The following is a 19,302-nucleotide window of genomic DNA, read 5'->3' as shown; positions in this document are numbered from 1 at the left end:
TACCTGGTCCCATGTTTTAGACTGAGTCCTCTCCCCTAAGACATCAGGCAAGGGAAGTCCGGCTAAATCCTCTGCTTCAGGTGCACAGATGGCCACTACTTCTTCAGGGCGCTCCCGATAGGGCTTCAGCATATTCACGTGGAATATGCGGATAACCCTGGGGTCGTCACAATCGGCGACATTATAGGTGGTGTCGGCTATTTTCTCCACTACCTGGTAGGGCCCCTGCCATGCAGCTTGGAACTTGTTCTGCCTAGTGGGCTCTAACACCAGGACCTTCTGCCCTATTTCCAAGGTGCGCTTTCTGGCCCTCCGATCGTACCATATGCGCTGGTGCCGCTGGGCCACCTGCATGTTCCCACGTACAGCCTGGGTCAGCTCCTGTAGGCGGTCCCGGAATTCCAGCACATAGGGTACAATAGGTACCCCTTCTATGGTGCCCTCCCCTTCCCAGTGTTCTAGCACTAAGTCTAGGGGTCCCCTTACCCGTCTCCCGTATACCAGTTCGAATGGGGAGAACCCCGAGGATTCTTGGGGCACCTCTCGATAGGCAAACAGGAGGTGAGGCAAGAATTTCTCCCAGTCCCTGTAGGTCCTGGTAAAAGCCCCAATGAGTTGTTTTAACGTCCCGTTAAAGCGTTCACACAACCCATTGGTTTGCGGGTGGTACGGGGCGCTTCTAATGGACTTTACGCCGCACAGCTTCCACAGTTGGTTGGTCACCTCTGCTGTAAACTGGGTACCCTGGTATGAGATAATCTCCCGGGGAAATCCAACCCGTGAGAAAACCTGGAGCAAGGCAGCCGCCACCGTCTCTGCCAGTATGTTAGGTAACGCAACCGCCTCTGGATACCGTGTGGCATAATCTACCACTGTCAATATATACCTTTTCCCTGACGGACTGGGTTTGGCTAACGGCCCTATCAGATCGACCGCTACTCGGCTAAATGGTTCCTCCACAATGGGGAGGGGGCATAATTTGGCCTTGCATCGATCTCCCCTCTTGCCAATGCGCTGGCAACTGTCACAGGTCTGGCAGTATTGACGAACATCATAGGTTACCCCCGGCCAAAAGAAGTTTTGTGTCAGACGATGCCTGGTGCGACTGACGCTGAAGTGCCCGGCCAAGGGTATGTCATGAGAGATTCGCAGTAACTCCTGCCTATACTTCTTGGGAACTACCAGCTGTCATTTTATAGTGGGGCTCGTCCCTATGTGGTGCTGCTCTGTGATCCGGTAGAGGAGTCCCTGCTTCCATATAAACTGATCCCCTTCCAGTACCCCTCTCCCCTCCTGTGCCTTCCCACGATATTTCTCCAATGAAGGATCCTCAAGTAACTCCCTCTTAAATTCATCTGGGGTGGCCCAAGAAATGTGTCTGGCTATGGGAATAAGTGTAGGGCTGGGATGTCTTACCTGGGCCTCTTCTGAGTGTGATTCCGCCTCCGCAGCTCGAGCTTGCCTCCAGGTGGTCACAGGATATGTCTCAGCCAGAGGGGCAACCGAGAAGGCAGACAACATGGGCCCCAAGTCATTTCCCAGCAAAACGTCTGCAGGCAAATCCTCCATCAAGCCGACCTCAACAAGGCCATCCCCAACTCCCCAGTTCAGGTGAATCCTGGCAGTGGGCAGTTGATGTATGGCTCCCCCTGCTACACGGACTGCCACTGTCCGGTCCGTCTTCTCTTGGTCCCGGACGAGATGAGGCTTCACAAGGGTCAAAGTTGCTCCGGAATCTCTTAGTCCCTGCATGCGTTTCCCATTAACCCACACGACCTGTCGATGCTGTTGTCGATTATCTGCCCGGGCTGCCTGCACGAGGTCTACTTCATGCAGCACTTCCTCCATGTCTTCCACCCCTTGGTTAGTTGTAGCCCCCAATGCCGGGTCAGCTTCGCCTTGGTAGCAGTGTACAACGGCCTGGCGGAAGGTAGCTGTTCCCGCCTTTGGCAACTGGGTATGCTGAGTCCGGTTGGGACATTGTCTTTGCAGGTGGCCCAGCTGATAGCAGGTGTGGCATCGCGCCCCAGGGGAACTGTGGTAGGCCGGGTTTCTAGCTGGTCCCCCTACAATCTTCGGTGGTTTGGTGCCCTCCAGGTCCATGGGCGGACCCCTAGTGACCATCTTTGATCCTGACAACTAAGGCCTCCTGGCGTCATGATGTTCATCGGCCAGACGAGCGGCTTCCTCAAGAGTCATTGGCCGCCTGTCCCGAAGCCATTCCTGTGTCTCGGGGTTTAGTCCATTAAAGAATCGTTCTAACAAGAAGAGCTGGAGGATGTCCTCCTTAGTGGTTGCTTGGCTCCCTTGTACCCACTGTAGCAGTGACCGCCGTAATTTACAGGCCCATTCAGCGTGGGTATCGGTTACTCGTTTTATAAGTCCGCTGAACTTTTGGCGGTATGCCTCTGGTGTCAGCGCATGCCGGGCCAAGATCACTTTTTTGATCCGCTCATAGTCCATACAGTCCTCATCAGGTCGGGTGCGATAGGCGTCCGCTGCCTGGCCTGTCAGCTTGCTGGCCAGAATCTGAACCCGTTCCTCCGGCTTCACTTGATGAAGGGCACACTGCCGCTCAAAGTCCTGCAGAAAGCCATCAATGTCTTCCTCTGCCTCCCCCAACTATCGGAAGGCATTATACTGGATCTTTTTGTGGCTTACTGTTGAAGGTACCTGGGCGGAAGCCAGAGCTCCCCCTACTCGCTGACTCTCCTCTCTCCGCTCTGCCATCTCCATCTTGGCCAGCTTTATCCTGGTCCACTCGGCCATCTTTTCCTTCAGATCAGTACGCACATCAGCCATCACCTCTCGTATGATCTCTACTGCAGGGTTTGGGCCATAGAACGCCAGTCTGTTCTTTACCTCCCTCTGGAATTCAGTCTCGTCCACGTTCACATTGGGGGGCGCTGCACTGTCGTGTTCCATGATGGCTGCTATCAAATCCGCTTTTGTTTTGTTGCTGGCGATTAACCCTTGGGCTTCCACCAGATCTTTTAATGTAGTCCTCTTTAACTTCTGGTAGTTGTCTTCCATTCATTCCTTTCATCCTGTAGAAGGGGTATCAGATCCCGCTGTCTGCCACCAGTGTAACGGGGTCTAACAAGCTGGGGTACCTCTTTCAGTACCACCCCGTGTTTCAGGAGGTCCACGCTGCTTTTGCTGGATTCTGAATGAAGGATGCTGGCTGGAATTCCTTGGTTACGTGAGAGCATATAAAAGCTGACTGCTACCCCACGTATTTCCAGTCTGAAAGAACACACTTTATTTTCAGCACATAGAATATATAACACAGATACACAGGACAGGCCAATAGGAAAACAGCTGGCCAGACATACATTACATTAGCCGCAGGGGGCCGGAGCCTGCCGCTATTTACTGTGGGAATTACAAAGGTGGGGGGAGGTCAGAAAGAGAATATCTTGTCCAGGGGCGCAGCCTGTGGACTGATGCATTTCACATGGAAACTATTATACATACATATACTGCATAACATTCTTGATGCTGGGGGGTTCTGTAACAGACACCTCTGACTAAAATGCTGAGTTCAAGTACGATACTAAACTGGCTTTGGCCATGCAGGACCTCATGTCGGAAGTGAGGGACAGCCTTCAAGTTAATGATGAGTTTACCTATTCTTTCAAAGTGGTGGTTTCCTTCTGTTAGCACCACGGACAGAAAGTTGTTTTTCGCAAACACAAAAACTTTGATATTCTCCTTGCAAAAGAGTGAAAATTCCTAGACAAGGTGCACACATTCCTTTAAGAGGTTTTGTATCACTTGTTTCATTTTTTGAGGATCCTCAGGTCACTCATTTTTTAAAGGGCACCACCTAACCTCTTTCTAATGCAACATTTCTCAGTAACCTCCTGGATAAGAAGATGGACACCTTTTCAAAGCAAATATAGTCAACCCCTGTATCTGCTATGAAGCATAGGACAGAGGTCATGACCAAGGCCATAAGCAAGGTCTGGGACAGACCAAAATGTTGTCCGTTCTTTCTATGTTAACTTATCAATGAAACTTTAATTGCATACTTGGGTGAATAGTGTGGAATTTTGCACTATAGTCTTTTGGGTAAAAGCCATGTACAGTCTCTAAATCACCTTGGATTTCCTGGAGCTTATCATTTGGGTCATCAATCACCAGAAGCAATCCCAATTCATGGTCTTTCTGGGCATCATCCTCGACACCACGGGTGGCTCAGATCTTCCTTATTCCACACAATCGCTTCCTCCTTTGGGCCTGAATAAATAAAATCAAAATTACACTGGCCTTTTATGAGTATCTATAAAGCATGTAATACAGCATATCAGCTGCAGCAGATCCAAGGGTCAGTAAATGACCAAACGATATCCATGAAAGAAAAGAGAGGTTTTTGGATGATTTCCGCGCTTGCTGATCAATGATGAGATGCATATCCCACATTGTCAAATGGATAGTGGTTTATTCTACACGTATATAATAAAAGACTTCTTCATCAGGAAAGACCACAAGTTATTTTGGTAAAGAAAGTTTTCAGGCTTTCTGATTCTCGCTTTGTGATCATTGATGGACTATGCTATTACACCCATTTCCAAATAAAAGTGATCCATGATTGTGGGAACCAGTGTAACAGTCATTGTGGAAGGGAGTTATCACTCATTGCACAAGTACAGCCAATCATCAAGCCTAGAAATCCCAGGCCTACAAGGCTGCCACAACTCTGCCAAGTTCCGCTAGATTCACTCCAAGGCCGGGGTCACACTTGTGAGTGTGATGCGAGAAACTCGTGCATCAATACCTGGCACTGCAGCCAGCACTCAGGACTGGAATGTGCGGCTGCATAGAAATACATGCAGCCGCACGCTCCGGTCCTGAGTGCCGGCAGCACTGCAAGTATTGATGCGAGCGACTCTTGCGAGTTTCTCACATCACATTCGCAAGTGTGACCCCAGCCTAAGGCTTCTGCTGAAGACAGCGTGGAGCATGAGGTGTTGAAGGCTTCTGTATGCTAGGCAGTCCATATGGTCAGCTGTTGTATTTCCCACTTCCTGAGAATCGAGATCCACCCGCGGCTATTGACCAGCTAAATGCCGCTGTCAAACTCTGACAGCGGCATTTAAATCGCGCTTCCGGCAATCATGCCGGTAATACGCACAATGATGACCATCGTCACGTGATCACGGGTCACCAGTGTGCTGACATGGCACCTGGAGAACTCTATGGTTGTCAGTGCCGGCTTGCCGTGAGCCCCACCCAGTGGTCGGCGCTCATAGCAAGTGAGTAAATCTGCTATATAGAGGAGATCTGAAAATCGCCTCTGTGTAGCAGAGCCGATTGGGTTGTGGCAGCTTCTAGTCTCCTATGGAGACTATTGAAGCATGCCAAAAGTAAAAAAAAAAAAAAAAAAAAGTTTTAAAAAATATAAAAAAAATATAAAAGTTCAAATCACCCCCCTTTCGCCCCATTCAAAATAAAACAATAAAAATAAAATCAAACCAACACATATTTGGCATTGCCCGATCTAACAATAAAAAAGATTAACCTGATTGCTAAACGGCGTAGCGAGAAAAAAGTCAAACCGAAAGAATTACGTTTATTTAGTCGCCGTGACACTGCATTAAAATGCAATAACGGGCAATCAAAAGATCGTGTCTGCACCAAAATTGTATCATTAAAAATGTCAGCTCGGCATGCAAAAAATAAGCCTTCACCCAACTAGAGATCACGAGAAGTGGAGAAGCTACAGGTATTGGAAAATGGCGCAATTGTATTTTTTTTTAACAAAGTTTGGAATTTTTTTTCACCACTTAGATAAAAAAGAACCTAGACATGTTTGGTGTCTATGAACTTGTACATTACTTTCAGGAATGAGAATCCAGGCATGCCCTAGCACCTATCTATTACATACCATGACCATCCCACGACTATGATACAGTTATATGAAAAAGTTTGGGCACCCCTATTAATCTTAAGCTCAATGTTTTATAAAAATAGTTGTTTTTTTTTGCAACAGCTATTTCAGTTTCATATATCTAATAACTGCTGGACACAGTAATGTTTCTGCCTTGAAATGACGTTTATTGTACTAACAGAAAATGTGCAATCTGCATTCAAACAAAATTTGACAGGTGCATAATTATGGGCACCCCACCAGAAAAGTGACATTAATATTTAGTAGATCCTCCTTTTGCAAAAATAACAGCTTCTAGTCGCTTCCTGTAGCTTTTAATGAGTTCCTGGATCCTGGATGAAGGTATTTTTGACCATTCCTCTTTACAAAACAATTCCAGTTCAGTTAAGTTTGATGGTCGCCGAGCATGGACAGCCCTCTTCAAATGATCCCACAGATGTTCAATGATATTCAGGTCTGGGGACTGGGATGGCCATTCCAGAACAGTGTAATTGTTCCTCTGCATGAATGCCTGAGTAGATTTGGAGCGGTGTTTTGGATCATTGTCTTGCTGAAAGATCCATCCCCTGCGTAACTTCAACTTTGTCACTGATTCATGAACATTATTGTAAAGAATCTGCTGATACTGAGAGGAATCCATGCGTCGCTCAACTTTAACAAGATTCCCGGTGCCGGCATTGGCCACACAGCCCCAAACCATGATGGAACCTCCACCAAATTTTACTGTGGGAAGCAAGTGTTTTTCTTGGAATTTTTTTTATAAAACATTAAGCTTAAGATTAATAGGGGTGCCCAAACTTTTTCATATAAATGTATTATAAGCTGCCGGAGATGGTTTTTAGCGCTGCTTTAGTCAAAGTTGTGAGATCTCATAGCTCTTGCTTTATATGATGCCAAGGATTATTGGAAGGTGCCATGGTTATCCTTAGCCAGAAGATTAACACCTGCTGTTAGCTGGGTCACTTCACTTTTGGAAAATGTATGAATTACTTATGCTCGTATGTTTTAGTATTTCTTTTAATACTTATTTTAAAAAAATCTTCATTGGTCATCTCTAAAAAGTTTCTTCTGATTGGAGAATTGTGTGTATAATTAAATTCACCTTTTTCCCCAGAGATCACCCTTTGCTTAAAATGAGCAATGTTGTTTTAGCGCCCCACATGGGGACTGCAACCCGTGGCACTCTGCGCCTTATGATGGAAGATATGGTTCAAAGTATGATGGATTCTATTAGTGGTCTCCCAGTGTTCAATGAAGTTATCGCCTGCTAACTCAACTTGTGTAGTTTTGACGATTTATATTGTCCTCTATTTATACTGCATTTGCCATTGAATACGTATATGCAGTGTGTGAACAGACACTAAACCTTTCTGCCCATCAACCTAGCAAAGCAACTTGTATGTAGTAGAAGGCTTCACATAGAGATCAATGTTAAATCTTTAACTTTTTTTTCATAAAAGTTAGTACATTTCTGAAAATATTTTTATATGTGTGTTGTTTTTTTTTTTAGTCCCAACTCCCTAATTTTACATCAGTGATATATCTCTACACCATAAGTATATAGAGGTTTCCATTACTAAGTTTCTCAATTTCTAATGTGCATTTGTGCTTTCTTTATAACCATAAATCTATTCTATGGACTTAAAACTACGGCATCAACAAAAAATGTCCTGTTCTATATTGTTCTTGTCACATGTACTGGATTGCACCGCAGAATACTTAATGAAACCAAATGCTCAGGTCAATAGTTGCACTTAGAACCGAGAACAGAAGTAGTGAACACTCGGAATCCTTAAAGCAAACTTGTCAGCAAGATTTTGCTCGGTAAACTAGACACGAAAATCTGAGTCTACAAAAAATATACTGTATAGAATATACTGTATGTAAAGTGAAATCACAGGTGCCTCACAACTGAGAGACACAACACAGACCTGCTTATAAAATGTAAGACACATTTAGCCTAATTATAACAAGATGGGGATTAGTGAAAGAACTTGTACGAGTGTCCGAAGTATAACCATGACATGTCCCCTGAAGAAGCTGGATGAAACGCGCATCAAGAGTGGAAGGATACTGGACCTGTCCCACACTTGTGATGCTGGTACTACTGTTACAAGGTAGTATCTCTATTTCTAAGACTATCATGGGTTTATACTTCAGACACAAGTACTAGTTCTTTGAACTGCATAAGATGTGGTGTGGATTGCTTATACCAGTCCCCAACATGTAATATTATACTATATCTAGTACTTGAAAGAAAAGGGGAGACACAAAGCGCAAATAGGGTCTTATCCCACAAAACAGATAAAGGAATCACCAAGAAAGTCGTTCACCTGGTGATACTGGATACAAGCTTGCAAAGATTTCGGCTGCCGCAGGTCCACAGGCCGGTCACCGACCATATCAACCAATATACTAGGTTGGAAATGTGGATTAAATCCGCACTGCCAAAAATTTTTTATTGAGAACCTGCGAAGCAGTACGTTCAAGCAACATAGTCGGCTGCGTAAAGCTCAGGCTACTGAGCCAAACAGTGGATCTCCTAAGGACGTATTTGGTGAAAGACACTTTTTTTGTTAGGTTGAAATACTACCTAGAGCTATTATTAAAATATTCTTTTTATTAAATGTTTGTTTTTTTTTATTTTATTAAATAATTAAAAATAAATCGGGGGTATTGATTAATTGTCATTTTTATGTACATAAAATTAATCAATTTTAGAGTAAAATCCAAAAAACAATGTTATTCCTATCAAGGAGAAAGGGAGGGGGACTTATTCCGTTCGTAGCTGCAGAGAAAGAAAAGGCAGCTAGACAGCACAATCCTTTAGTTAGAGAACCAATAATATAGGGAAATCAATAATAAAATAAAAAATAAAAATCAATACACACAATTTATTTTTAATTATTTAATAAAATGTCAAAAATTTAATAAAAAGATTATTTTAATAATAGCACTAGGTGGTATTTCAACCTAACAAAAAAGTGTCTTTCGCCATGTACGTCCTTAGGAGATCCACTGTTTGGCTCAGTAGCCTGAGCTTTACGCAGCCGACTCTGTTGCTTGAACGTACTGCTTCGCAGGTTCTCAATAAAAAATTTAAGCTCAAGTAAATTTATCTTTTTTTATTCATTTCCTATTTTTTCTTTTTATCTCAAGATCCTGTAAATAAAAATGGATTTGTGATTTAGGGAGTAATCTTCAATACGTATGATAAATTCTGTGCTGATAAAGATTTGTTAACAGTCTGTCAACTATGAACTTTGACATTATACGTCATTTGATTGTTTGGCGCCGTTTTTAGAACCCTGCATGTATTTAAACATTGTAAGCACACTGTCTCTGTATGTTATATTTGGTATTCCTGAAAAAGGGGCCATTAGAGCCTTGAAAAGCGTTGAATAAACCACGAATAAACCACTGTTTAATTCTACTATCAACTGGAACCTTATTATTACAACAGCGTGGATTTAATCCACATTTCCTACCTAGTATCTACTATATAATTGTTTTAAGGGTCACCTCCGTCTTTCTGTCTGTCCCGGATATTCATTGGTCGCGGCCTCTGTCTGTCATGGAATCCAAGTCGCTGATTGGTCGTGGCAAAACGCCCACGACCATTGCCATGACCAATCAGCGACGGGCACAGTCCGGCGGCAACATGGCCACTCCTTCCTCCCCGCAGTCAGTGCCCGCTCCGTACTCCCCTCCAGTCAGCGCTCACACAGGGTTAATGGCAGCGCTAATAAACCGTGTTATGCCGCAGTGTAACGCACTCCATTAACGCTGCTATTAACCCTGTGTGACCAACTTTTTTACTATTGATGTTGCCTATGCAGCCTCAATAGTAAAAAGATCTAATGTTAAAAATAATTAAAAAAATAAAAAATCATCATATACTCACATTCCGGCGCCTTTCCCACTCCTCGCGACGCTCCGGTAACCGCTCCATGCAAGCGGCAGGTACCGGTGGCAAGGATGGTATGTGACAAGGACCTGCCATGACGTCATGGTCATGTGACCGCGATGTCATCACAGTCCCTGCGAGAAAGACCTGCCATGATGTCACGGTCATGTGACAGCAACGTCATCACAGGTCTTGCGCCCTTACCAACCCTATGACCGGAAGCTGCCGTGTGCACCGAACACAGGGCCAGGACTTCAACGGAGGGTGAGTATATGTTTAATTTTTATTTTAAGTCTGTATACTACATGGCTCTGTGCTGTATACTCCATCGCTGTGCAATATACTACGTGGCTGGGCAATATACTACGTGGCTGGGCAATATACTACGTGGCTGGGCAATATACTACGTGGACATGCATATTCTAAAATACCCGATGCGTTCGAATCGGGCCACCATCTAGTTATGGTATATATGTCATACATTTTGTGAGCAGGTCTAGATTGTGTCCCTCTGTTGTGAGACACCTGTGCTGTTAACTTTACACATATTAGATATATATTTGTATACTCAATGAATATTACTTTTCAAGGATTCGTAGTGTTCACTTCTTATGCTCTAGGTTCTATATGCAACTACTGACTTGGGCATTTGTTTTCGCTTAAATCACCACTCCAGTGTGTGGGTTTTTTTATTGCAGTGTTGGGGTGGTGCTACTAATCAAAGTTCCCTATCCCTAGTCTTTTATACTTACCAGCCGCAATTACAAGATGGCAGCAAGGGACTAGAGTGGCACGAGGAAGAACTGAAGATAGAGGCAGATAAGTATAAGACTAGGGACAGGGAACTATTTTTTTTCTAATCTTGTGCACCACACCCAACCTGTGGACAGGTGTGGAGGTAAGCATCTATCTTTTTCTAATGCTGTATTACTAACTGCTTTAAGTACCGTGTTTTCCAGCGTATAAGATGACTTTTTAACCCCTTAAAATCGTCTCAAATGTTGGGGGTCGTCTTATACACCGGGGACGGCATGTGCAGGGAGCTGTCCTGGATGGTTCCCAGGGTCTGGAGGAGAGGAGACTCTCCTTCAGGCCCTGGGATCCATATTCATGTAAAAAAAAAAAAAGAATAAAAATAAAAAATCTGGATATACTTACCCTCCGACGGCCCCCAGCTCTCAGCGGTGGTGGCCTCCGTTCCCAAGGATCCATTGCGCGAAGGCCGGAGATGACGTCACGGTCGCGGGACCACGATGTCATCTCAGGTCCTTCGCTCAATGCATCCTTAGGAACGGAGGCCGCAGCTTGCACCGCTGAGAGCCGGGGCAGTCGGAGGGTAAGTATATCCATATTTTTTATTTTTATTCTTTTTTTTTACATGAATATTGATCCCAGAGCCTGAAGGAGAGTCTCCTCTCCCCCAGACCCTGGGAACCATTCGCACCGCACACGCCGTATAAGACGACTGGGCGTATAAGATGACCCCCGTCTTATACGGTGAGTATATCCCAAACTCCATATTTTATATGGAAAAGTTGGGGGTCGTCTTATACGCCCAGTCATCTTATACACCAGAAAATATGGTATATATGTGACATGAATTAAAAAATAATAAGTATTTTATAACCTTGCGTAGTGAATAAACCCTCATTTTACATTAAGATCTGTATCGATGTCAATTATTAACAGTAGGCAATACTGAAGGCTTTGTGAACTGCAAATGAAGGCTGAATAAAAGAGATTTTTTTTAATGTGCTGGCATCTTTTCTGTTTTTCATTATGTTTTACAGTATAAGTCAATGTTTTACTTGATTTGCTTATTGAACTTTTGCAGTGTTAACACGGTTTAATAGAATGGTTATCTGACATATGAAATGTTTTAAATAGCTGGCAATTTACAACCCCAATTCCAAAAAAGTTGGACCTCTATGTAAAATGTAAAGAATGCAATAAATTGGAAATCTCTTCTAACTATATTTTATTCACAACACAACCTGGAACACAGATCCGAAGGTGAAAGTTAGGCATTTTAACATTTAATTTGAAAAAATTAAAGGGGGTGTCCACTACTAGGACAACCCTTTCTTCAACTAAATGTTCAGCCAAGATAAAATAATAAAAGCCTATACTCGCCTCCTGTGCTGGAGCCATTCCCGCAGTGTCAGAACTTGCTCTCCCTGGGCCTTACATGTGACGCCGGCACCCAATCAGCGCTGGCGACACTGTCTCCTCCTTCATACGAACTGAACATGAAGAGGAAGTCTGGGCTCCAGCTCATCCCAGACTTCCTCTTCATGATCAGTTTGCTGAGGGCAGAGCCAGTGACGCCAGCACTGATTGGCCGCCGAGTATCACGTGTCATTCCACCGCATCACAGAACCAGGAGCGCGAGTGCCGACACCGCTGGAATGGAGCTGGCACAGAAGGCGAGTATAGGCTTTATTATTTTAGCGGGGCCGAACATTTACTTTAGGAAGTGGTTGTCCTAGTCATTTAGAAATTGATGGCAGCAACACATCTTAAATAATTTGAGTAAACAAAATGCTGGAAAAGTAAATGGTTACAAATGGTGAAAAACAGCTGGACAGTTAATTTTCAACACGACTGGTTATTAAAAGAGCATGCTAGAGAGGCAGAGTCTCAGAATCTTGTTAAGCAGAAGCCCAATATCAACATAACCCAGAAACATTGCTGTCTTCTCTGGGCCAAAGCTGATTTAAAATTGACTGAAGCAAAAGGGAAAACTGTTCTGTGGTCAGAAGAATCAAAATTTTAAATTCTTTATGGAAACCACGAACACCATGTCCTATGGAACTCAAGTGGAGAGGGACCATCCAGCTTGTTATCTGTGCACAGTTCTAAAGCCTGCATGTCTGATTGTATGGGTCTATGACATGGATAGAGTACACATCTTGAAATGCAGCAACAATGCTAAACATTATATAGAGGTTTTAGAACAGGGTTGGGGAACCTCGGGCCCCAGGGCCATTTATGGCCCTCGATGACCTTTTATCAGGCCCCCGAGCAGATTCTCAAGATTCTCAGGGCCCGCATTCATAGGAAAGGAGCTGTATTTTGATTGCCACAAGCTCATTAATTTCTTCTTGCTCTGTTAGCACACACGCAGTGTTCACTACTGAACACTGAAGGGCATGCAATGAAAGATTACGTCCTGAAACCAGTGCCAGAGTCAGGATGTACTTGGTGGGCGGAGTTTGTGCGGCCCGCAAAGGATGGTATAAATATCCAAATGGCCCTTGGCAGAAAAAGGATTCCCCACCCCTGTTTTAGAACAACATATACTCATATCCAGATAGCGTCTATTCCAGGAAAGGCCTTTTATGTCTCAGCAAGACAATGCTAAGCCAAATACTACAGCCTTCACAACACGCCTTCCAAAAGAAGAGTTGGGCTGATGATTTGACCTCCTGCAGTCCAGACCTTACACCAGCAGAAAGCATTTGCCGCATTATGAAATGAAAAATCCAGAATAGAAGAAAAAGATTAAGCAGAAAAAATCCCACATCACGGAAAAATGGGACAACTGTCCTCTCCCCAAAACTCCAGCAATTGATCTCACTTCCCACATATTTACAGACCATTACAAAATATTGCTATAAGAGATTTCCAAATCATTGCATTCTTGTTTAGTTACATTTTAAACAGCATCTCAAGTTTTTTGGAATTGGGGTTGTAGTAAAAAAAATGAAAACATACAGTACTCATTTAGTGGTTCCCTGGTGTTTAGTGTTGAGCCTCCAATGGTGCTGCCGCTCTTTGTGACGGCCATAGTGGTCTCATACCATGCCCCTCTCATCACGACTCAGCCAAAGGAGCCATGGTGCCAGAAGTATAGCACAACCGAGCCACATGTAAGCACAGGCCTTTCACAGACATACTACGGTATATGGTTTTGAAGGGAATAATAGCCTTGTATGCAGCTCTTTTCTATCTATGGCACAACTGACAAAACTCGAAAAGTACTGTAAAGTTACTAGCACAGCACAAAATGATCACTTGACATATTAACTAAGAAAGAAACTTTGAAGCACAAAATAAACGCTGAGTAAAGTATATAGTCACGCTATGGTAGTGACTGCCACAAATGAAAAGTCTGATAAAATTCCCCTTGTCAACAAAGTTTTTTTTAGTTTCTACTGGAGATCTTTTTAGATTTTGTCAGCTTGTTTTTTAATTTGTTTCCTTTGCATTCCTTCTAGAAATCACCCACTTCTAAACCTCAGAAATGCTATTGTAACACCCCACATGGGGAGCGCAACCTTCCAATCCAGATGGTTAATGATGGAGCATATGGTACAAAGTATGATCGATGCTATAAACAACCTTCCTGTTTCCTATGAAGTTACTGAGAACTAACATTTAAAGATCTCTTATATGCATCATTATATTACAAAAATATTGTGAACACAACATATGTCAACATACACACTTTTAATATCTTGCTGATTTCATTCACATATTCCTCTTAGTTAGAATTGATCTTCTACACTCCAATCCGTTACCTCAAAATGAAAGTTGTATGGTTGAAAGCATTAATATGTAGCCCAGACAATACATTTCTTGTGATATTTTTACATAAAAATAAAACATTCATATTTTTGTTTTTTTCATTTAGATGATGTGACATTTATAATGAACTTTCGCATAAATAAAAGGGTTATCCGAAATGTTATGTTGGTGGCCTATCCTTAGGCTAGCTCATCAATATCGATTGGTGGGGTTGCAACACTGCGCACAGCCACCAATTGGCTTTTCCCAATGTCGGTGGCGGCTGGATGTAATCAGTTGCAAAGTTGGCGAGCACAGCTTCTTCAACCTGCACCTCTGCCCCTTTTGAAATGAATAGAGGTGGATCCACTGCGACCACTACAGAGTTCATGGAGCTGGGGTGTTTCGCTGCACAACTGATCACTACTGGCTGTTGCTGGGTACAGCTGATCGACGTGGGTGCCAGGTGTAGAGCGGGGCAGCGCAGGTCACTTATTTGGAACCATCATTAAAATACAAGATGGAATGACGCACATAATGACATAAGCATTAGAGCCTGGGGAAATAATGGGAGATAGTCCAGAAATTGTCTTCCAAAGATTCTATCCCCAATTACATTCCTCTAAGATAATTCACTGTTTGCCTGGAATTTCTGTCCCAGTTATTATCTGGGTCTAGAGTTAGTTAAGTGTAACCATTTACACTAGAGGAAGTAGATAGTACCAGAGAAGACATTACAGTCATTCAAAAATAAAAAAGTTTGATCGGCTGTGGAGACACAGGTGGTCCCTAGGATTCCCGGGTCCGCTAGCCGAAACCGCATGGACCAGGGATCATCCCATCAAATGCCCGCTCTCCCTTCAACGTGGGTGTGAAACTACTTAAATAACACAGAGTGAGGGTAAAACAGTGTGACGATGCTATATTGAACCACAAAACATGCAAATAACACATAGAACAGTCCCAGCACAGTACCCAAGATTGTGCACAGTACAGAGTCTCACCCTTCTGCTATCTCTTTGACTTCAGATCTTCCAAGGTCGCTATCCCACCTGTGGCACGCACACAGAGAGGAGGTAACGACGAGCGTAGGAAGATAACCGTCCTTTGAGTTCATACAAGGTATAATTGACCCGAGGATCACAACCTGGCTTCATCTTCCAAGGTCTGTTACTCCATCTGTGACATGCACACATAGAGTAGGTAACGATAAGCATAGGAAGATGACAGTCAATTGAGGTACAAGGCCAGTTAATCTGAGAGTCACAACCTGGCCTCTCAAACGAATCCATGGTTCAGCGTTGGTCAATGGAGCAGATCTGTATTCTTCCAACAGGGACCGAAAACCCCTAGGTTGTTTCCTGTAGAATGATAGATCCATGTCCCTCATGATGGAGCCATGATATAAAATGGCTGTGTCCTATCTCTGGTCATTTGAATGCATGGATGTCTTGGCAGAATCTTTCTGGCTGTCTCTCCATCTCTCTGTCTCTGAGTCTCTTTATACAGAGGCATCTGTTGTGAATTCTGTTATCGAACTCCCTCATGTGGTCATGAATGGTACTTCGGCGAGTTCTGTCCATGGACTCCCTCTGGTGGCTGTGAGTGGTGCTGCTGCTTCTGAGGTTCCTTCCACAGGTGACGGAGTTTATTCGTTGGCTGGCTGCTCTATTTAACTCCACTCAGATCGTTACTCCATGCCAGCTGTCAATGTTCTTGTACTGGTTCAGTTCGCTCTTGGATCTTTCTGGTGCCCTGTCTACTCCAGCAGAAGCTAAGTCCCTGCTAGTTATTATTTGTTCATTGTTTTCTGGTCCAGCTTGCTATCATGATTTTGTTTTGCTAGCTGGAAGCTCTGGGATGCAGAGTGGCACCTCCGCACCGTGAGTCGGTGCGGAGGTCTTTTTGCACACTCTGCGTGGTCTTTTTGTAGTTTTTTGTGCTGACCGCAAAGATACCTTTCCTATCCTCAGTCTGTTTAGTAAGTCGGGCCTCTCTTTGCTGAAACCTGTTTCATTTCTGTGTTTGTGACTTTCATCTTTACTCACAGTCAATATATGTGGGGGGCTGCCTTTTCCTTTGGGGAATTTCTCTGAGGCAAGGTAGGCTTTATTTTCTATTTCTAGGGCTAGTTAGCTCTTAGGCTGTGAAGAGGTACGCTCCACAGCTATTTCTAGTTGTGTGATAGGATTAGGGGTTGCGGTCAGCAGAGTTCCCACTTCCCAGAGCTTGTCTTGTGTGAGTTTAACCATCAGGTCGTTCCTGGTGCTCCTAACCACCAGGTCCATAACAGTACAGCTGGCCCAAAGTATTAATGCATCTCAATAGAGGGATAAGAGAAGTTCTGAGACCATTTTTTTTTCTTTGCAGTGTATTTTGTCTTTCTTTTCCCCTTAACCTTTGGGTGGTTCAGGACACAGGTGTAGATATGGACATTCAAGGTCTGTCCTCTTGTGTAGATCATCTCACTGCAAGGGTACAAAACATTCAAGATTTTGTGGTTCAGAATCCGATGTTAGAGCCTAGAATTCCAATTCCTGATTTGTTTTCTGGAGATAGATCTAAGTTCCTGAATTTCAAAAATAATTGTAAATTGTTTCTAGCTTTGAAACCCCGCTCCTCTGGTGACCCCGTTCAACAAGTAAAAATCATTACTTCCTTGTTGCGTGGTGACCCTCAAGACTGGGCATTTTCCCTTGCGCCAGGAGATCCTGCATTGCGTGATGTAGATGCGTTTTTTCTGGCGCTTGGATTGCTTTATGATAAACCTAATTCAGTGGATCAGGCAGAGAAAATCTTGCTGGCTTTGTGTCAGGGTCAGGATGAAGCGGAGGTGTACTGTCAGAAGTTTAGAAAGTGGTCTGTGCTTACTCAGTGGAATGAGTGTGCCCTGGCGGCAATTTTCAGAAAGGGTCTTTCTGAAGCCCTTAAGGATGTCATGGTGGGATTTCCCACGCCTGCTGGTCTGAATGAGTCTATGTCCTTGGCCATTCAGATCGATCGGCGCTTGCGTGAGCGCAAAGCTGTGCACCATTTGGTGGTATTCTCTGAGCATAGGCCTGAGCCTATGCAGTGTGATAGGACTTTGACCAGAGTTGAACGGCAAGAACACAGATGTCGGAATGGGCTGTGTTTTTACCGTGGTGATTCCACTCATGCTATCTCCGATTGTCCTAAGCGCACTAAGCGGTTTGCTAGGTCTGCCACCATTGGTACGGTACAGTCTAAATTTCTTTTGTCCGTTACTCTGATTTGCTCTCTGTCGTCCTATTCTGTTATGGCATTTGTGGATTCAGGCGCTGCCCTGAATTTGATGGACTTGGAGTTTGCCAGGCGCTGTGGTTTTTTCTTGGAGCCCTTGCAGCATCCTATTCCATTGAGAGGAATTGATGCTACGCCTTTGGCCAAGAATAAGCCTCAGTACTGGACTCAATTGACCATGTGCATGGCTCCTGCACATCAGGAGGATATTCGCTTTTTGGTGTTGCATAATCTGCATGATGTGGTCGTTTTAGGGTTGCCATGGCTACAGGTCCATAATCCAGTTTTGGATTGGAAATCTATGTCTGTGTCCGGCTGGGGTTGTCAGGGGGTACATGGTGATGTTCCATTGCTGTCAATTTCATCTTCCACTCCTTCTGAAGTCCCTGAGTTTTTGTCAGATTACCGGGATGTATTTGAAGAGCCCAAATCCGGTGCCCTACCTCCTCATAGGGATTGCGATTGTGCTATTAATTTGATTCCTGGTAGTATCCTAAGGGCCGACTGTTTAATTTATCTGTGCCAGAGCACGCCGCTATGCGGAGTTATATAAAGGAATCCTTGGAGAAAGGTCATATTCGCCCGTCGTCATCACCGTTGGGAGCAGGGTTCTTTTTTGTGGCCAAGAAGGATGGCTCTTTGAGACCTTGTATTGATTACCGCCTTCTTAATAAGATCACAGTCAAATTTCAGTACCCTTTGCCGCTGCTGTCTGATTTGTTTGCTCGGATTAAGGGGCCTAGTTGGTTCACCAAGATAGATCTTTGAGGGGCGTATAATCTTGTGCGAATTAAACAGGGCGATGAATGGAAAACAGCATTTAATACGCCTGAGGGCCATTTTGAGTACCTGGTTATGCCATTCGGGCTTTCTAATGCTCCATCTGTGTTTCAGTCCTTTATGCATGACATCTTCCGAGAGTACCTGGATAGATTCATGATTGTATATTTGGATGATATTTTGGTCTTTTCGGATGATTGGGAGTCTCATGTGAAGCAGGTCAGAATGGTGTTCCAGGTCCTTCGTGCGAATTCCTTGTTTGTGAAGGGGTCGAAATGTCTCTTTGGAGTTCAGAAGGTTTCATTTTTGGGTTTCATTTTTTCCACTTCTACTATCGAGATGGACCCTGTTAAAGTTCAGGCCATTTATGATTGGACTCAGCCGACATTTGTGAAGAGCCTGCAGAAGTTCCTGGGCTTTGCTAATTTTTACCGTCGCTTCATCACTAATTTTTCTAGTGTTGCTAAACCGTTGACTGATTTGACCAAGAAAGGTGCTGATGTGGTCAATTGGACCTCTGCGGCTGTAGAGGCTTTTCAGGAGTTGAAGCGTCGTTTTTCTTCTGCCCCTGTGTTGTGCCAGCCAGATGTTTCACTTCCGTTTCAGGTTGAGGTTGATGCTTCTGAGATTGGAGCAGGGGCTGTTTTGTTGCAAAGAAGTTCTGATTGCTCGGTGATGAAACCATGTGCCTTCTTTTCTAGAAAATTTTCGCCTGCTGAGCGCAATTATGATGTTGGCAATCGAGAGTTGTTGGCCATGAAGTGGGCATTCGAGGAGTGGCGACATTGGCTTGAAGGAGCCAAGCATCGCGTGGTGGTCTTGACGGATCACAAGAATTTGACTTATCTCGAGTCTGCCAAACGGTTGAATCCTAGACAGGCTCGATGGTCGCTGTTTTTCTCCCATTTCGATTTTGTGGTTTCGTACCTTCCGGGCTCTAAGAATGTGAAGG

At 44.1% G+C, this 19,302-nt stretch overlaps 1 protein-coding gene across 3 annotated transcripts in view; it reads left to right on the top strand.

The window, feature by feature from the left end:
* The window catches only part of LOC138642636 (glyoxylate/hydroxypyruvate reductase B-like), a 54,063-nt gene extending 39,570 nt beyond the window's left edge, over window positions 1–14,493 (top strand). The window contains exon 6 of one of the 3 annotated variants that reach the window (XM_069730914.1): window positions 14,021–14,493. In XM_069730914.1, the coding sequence (XP_069587015.1) occupies window positions 14,021–14,177 (157 nt within the window). In that variant the 3' untranslated portion in view covers window positions 14,178–14,493. Of the gene's footprint in view, window positions 1–7,007; window positions 9,332–14,020 lie in introns of those variants that run through there. The other 2 variants (XM_069730916.1, XM_069730915.1) reach the window with 2 other exon arrangements.
* Window positions 14,494–19,302: the final 4,809 nt, after the last annotated feature.

This window comes from Ranitomeya imitator, chromosome 6 (assembly GCF_032444005.1).
Source record: "Ranitomeya imitator isolate aRanImi1 chromosome 6, aRanImi1.pri, whole genome shotgun sequence".
Taxonomy (NCBI): Eukaryota; Metazoa; Chordata; class Amphibia; order Anura; family Dendrobatidae; genus Ranitomeya; species Ranitomeya imitator.
The sequence above is the reverse complement of the archived record's forward strand: the minus strand, read 5'-3'. Positions and strand labels throughout refer to the sequence as shown.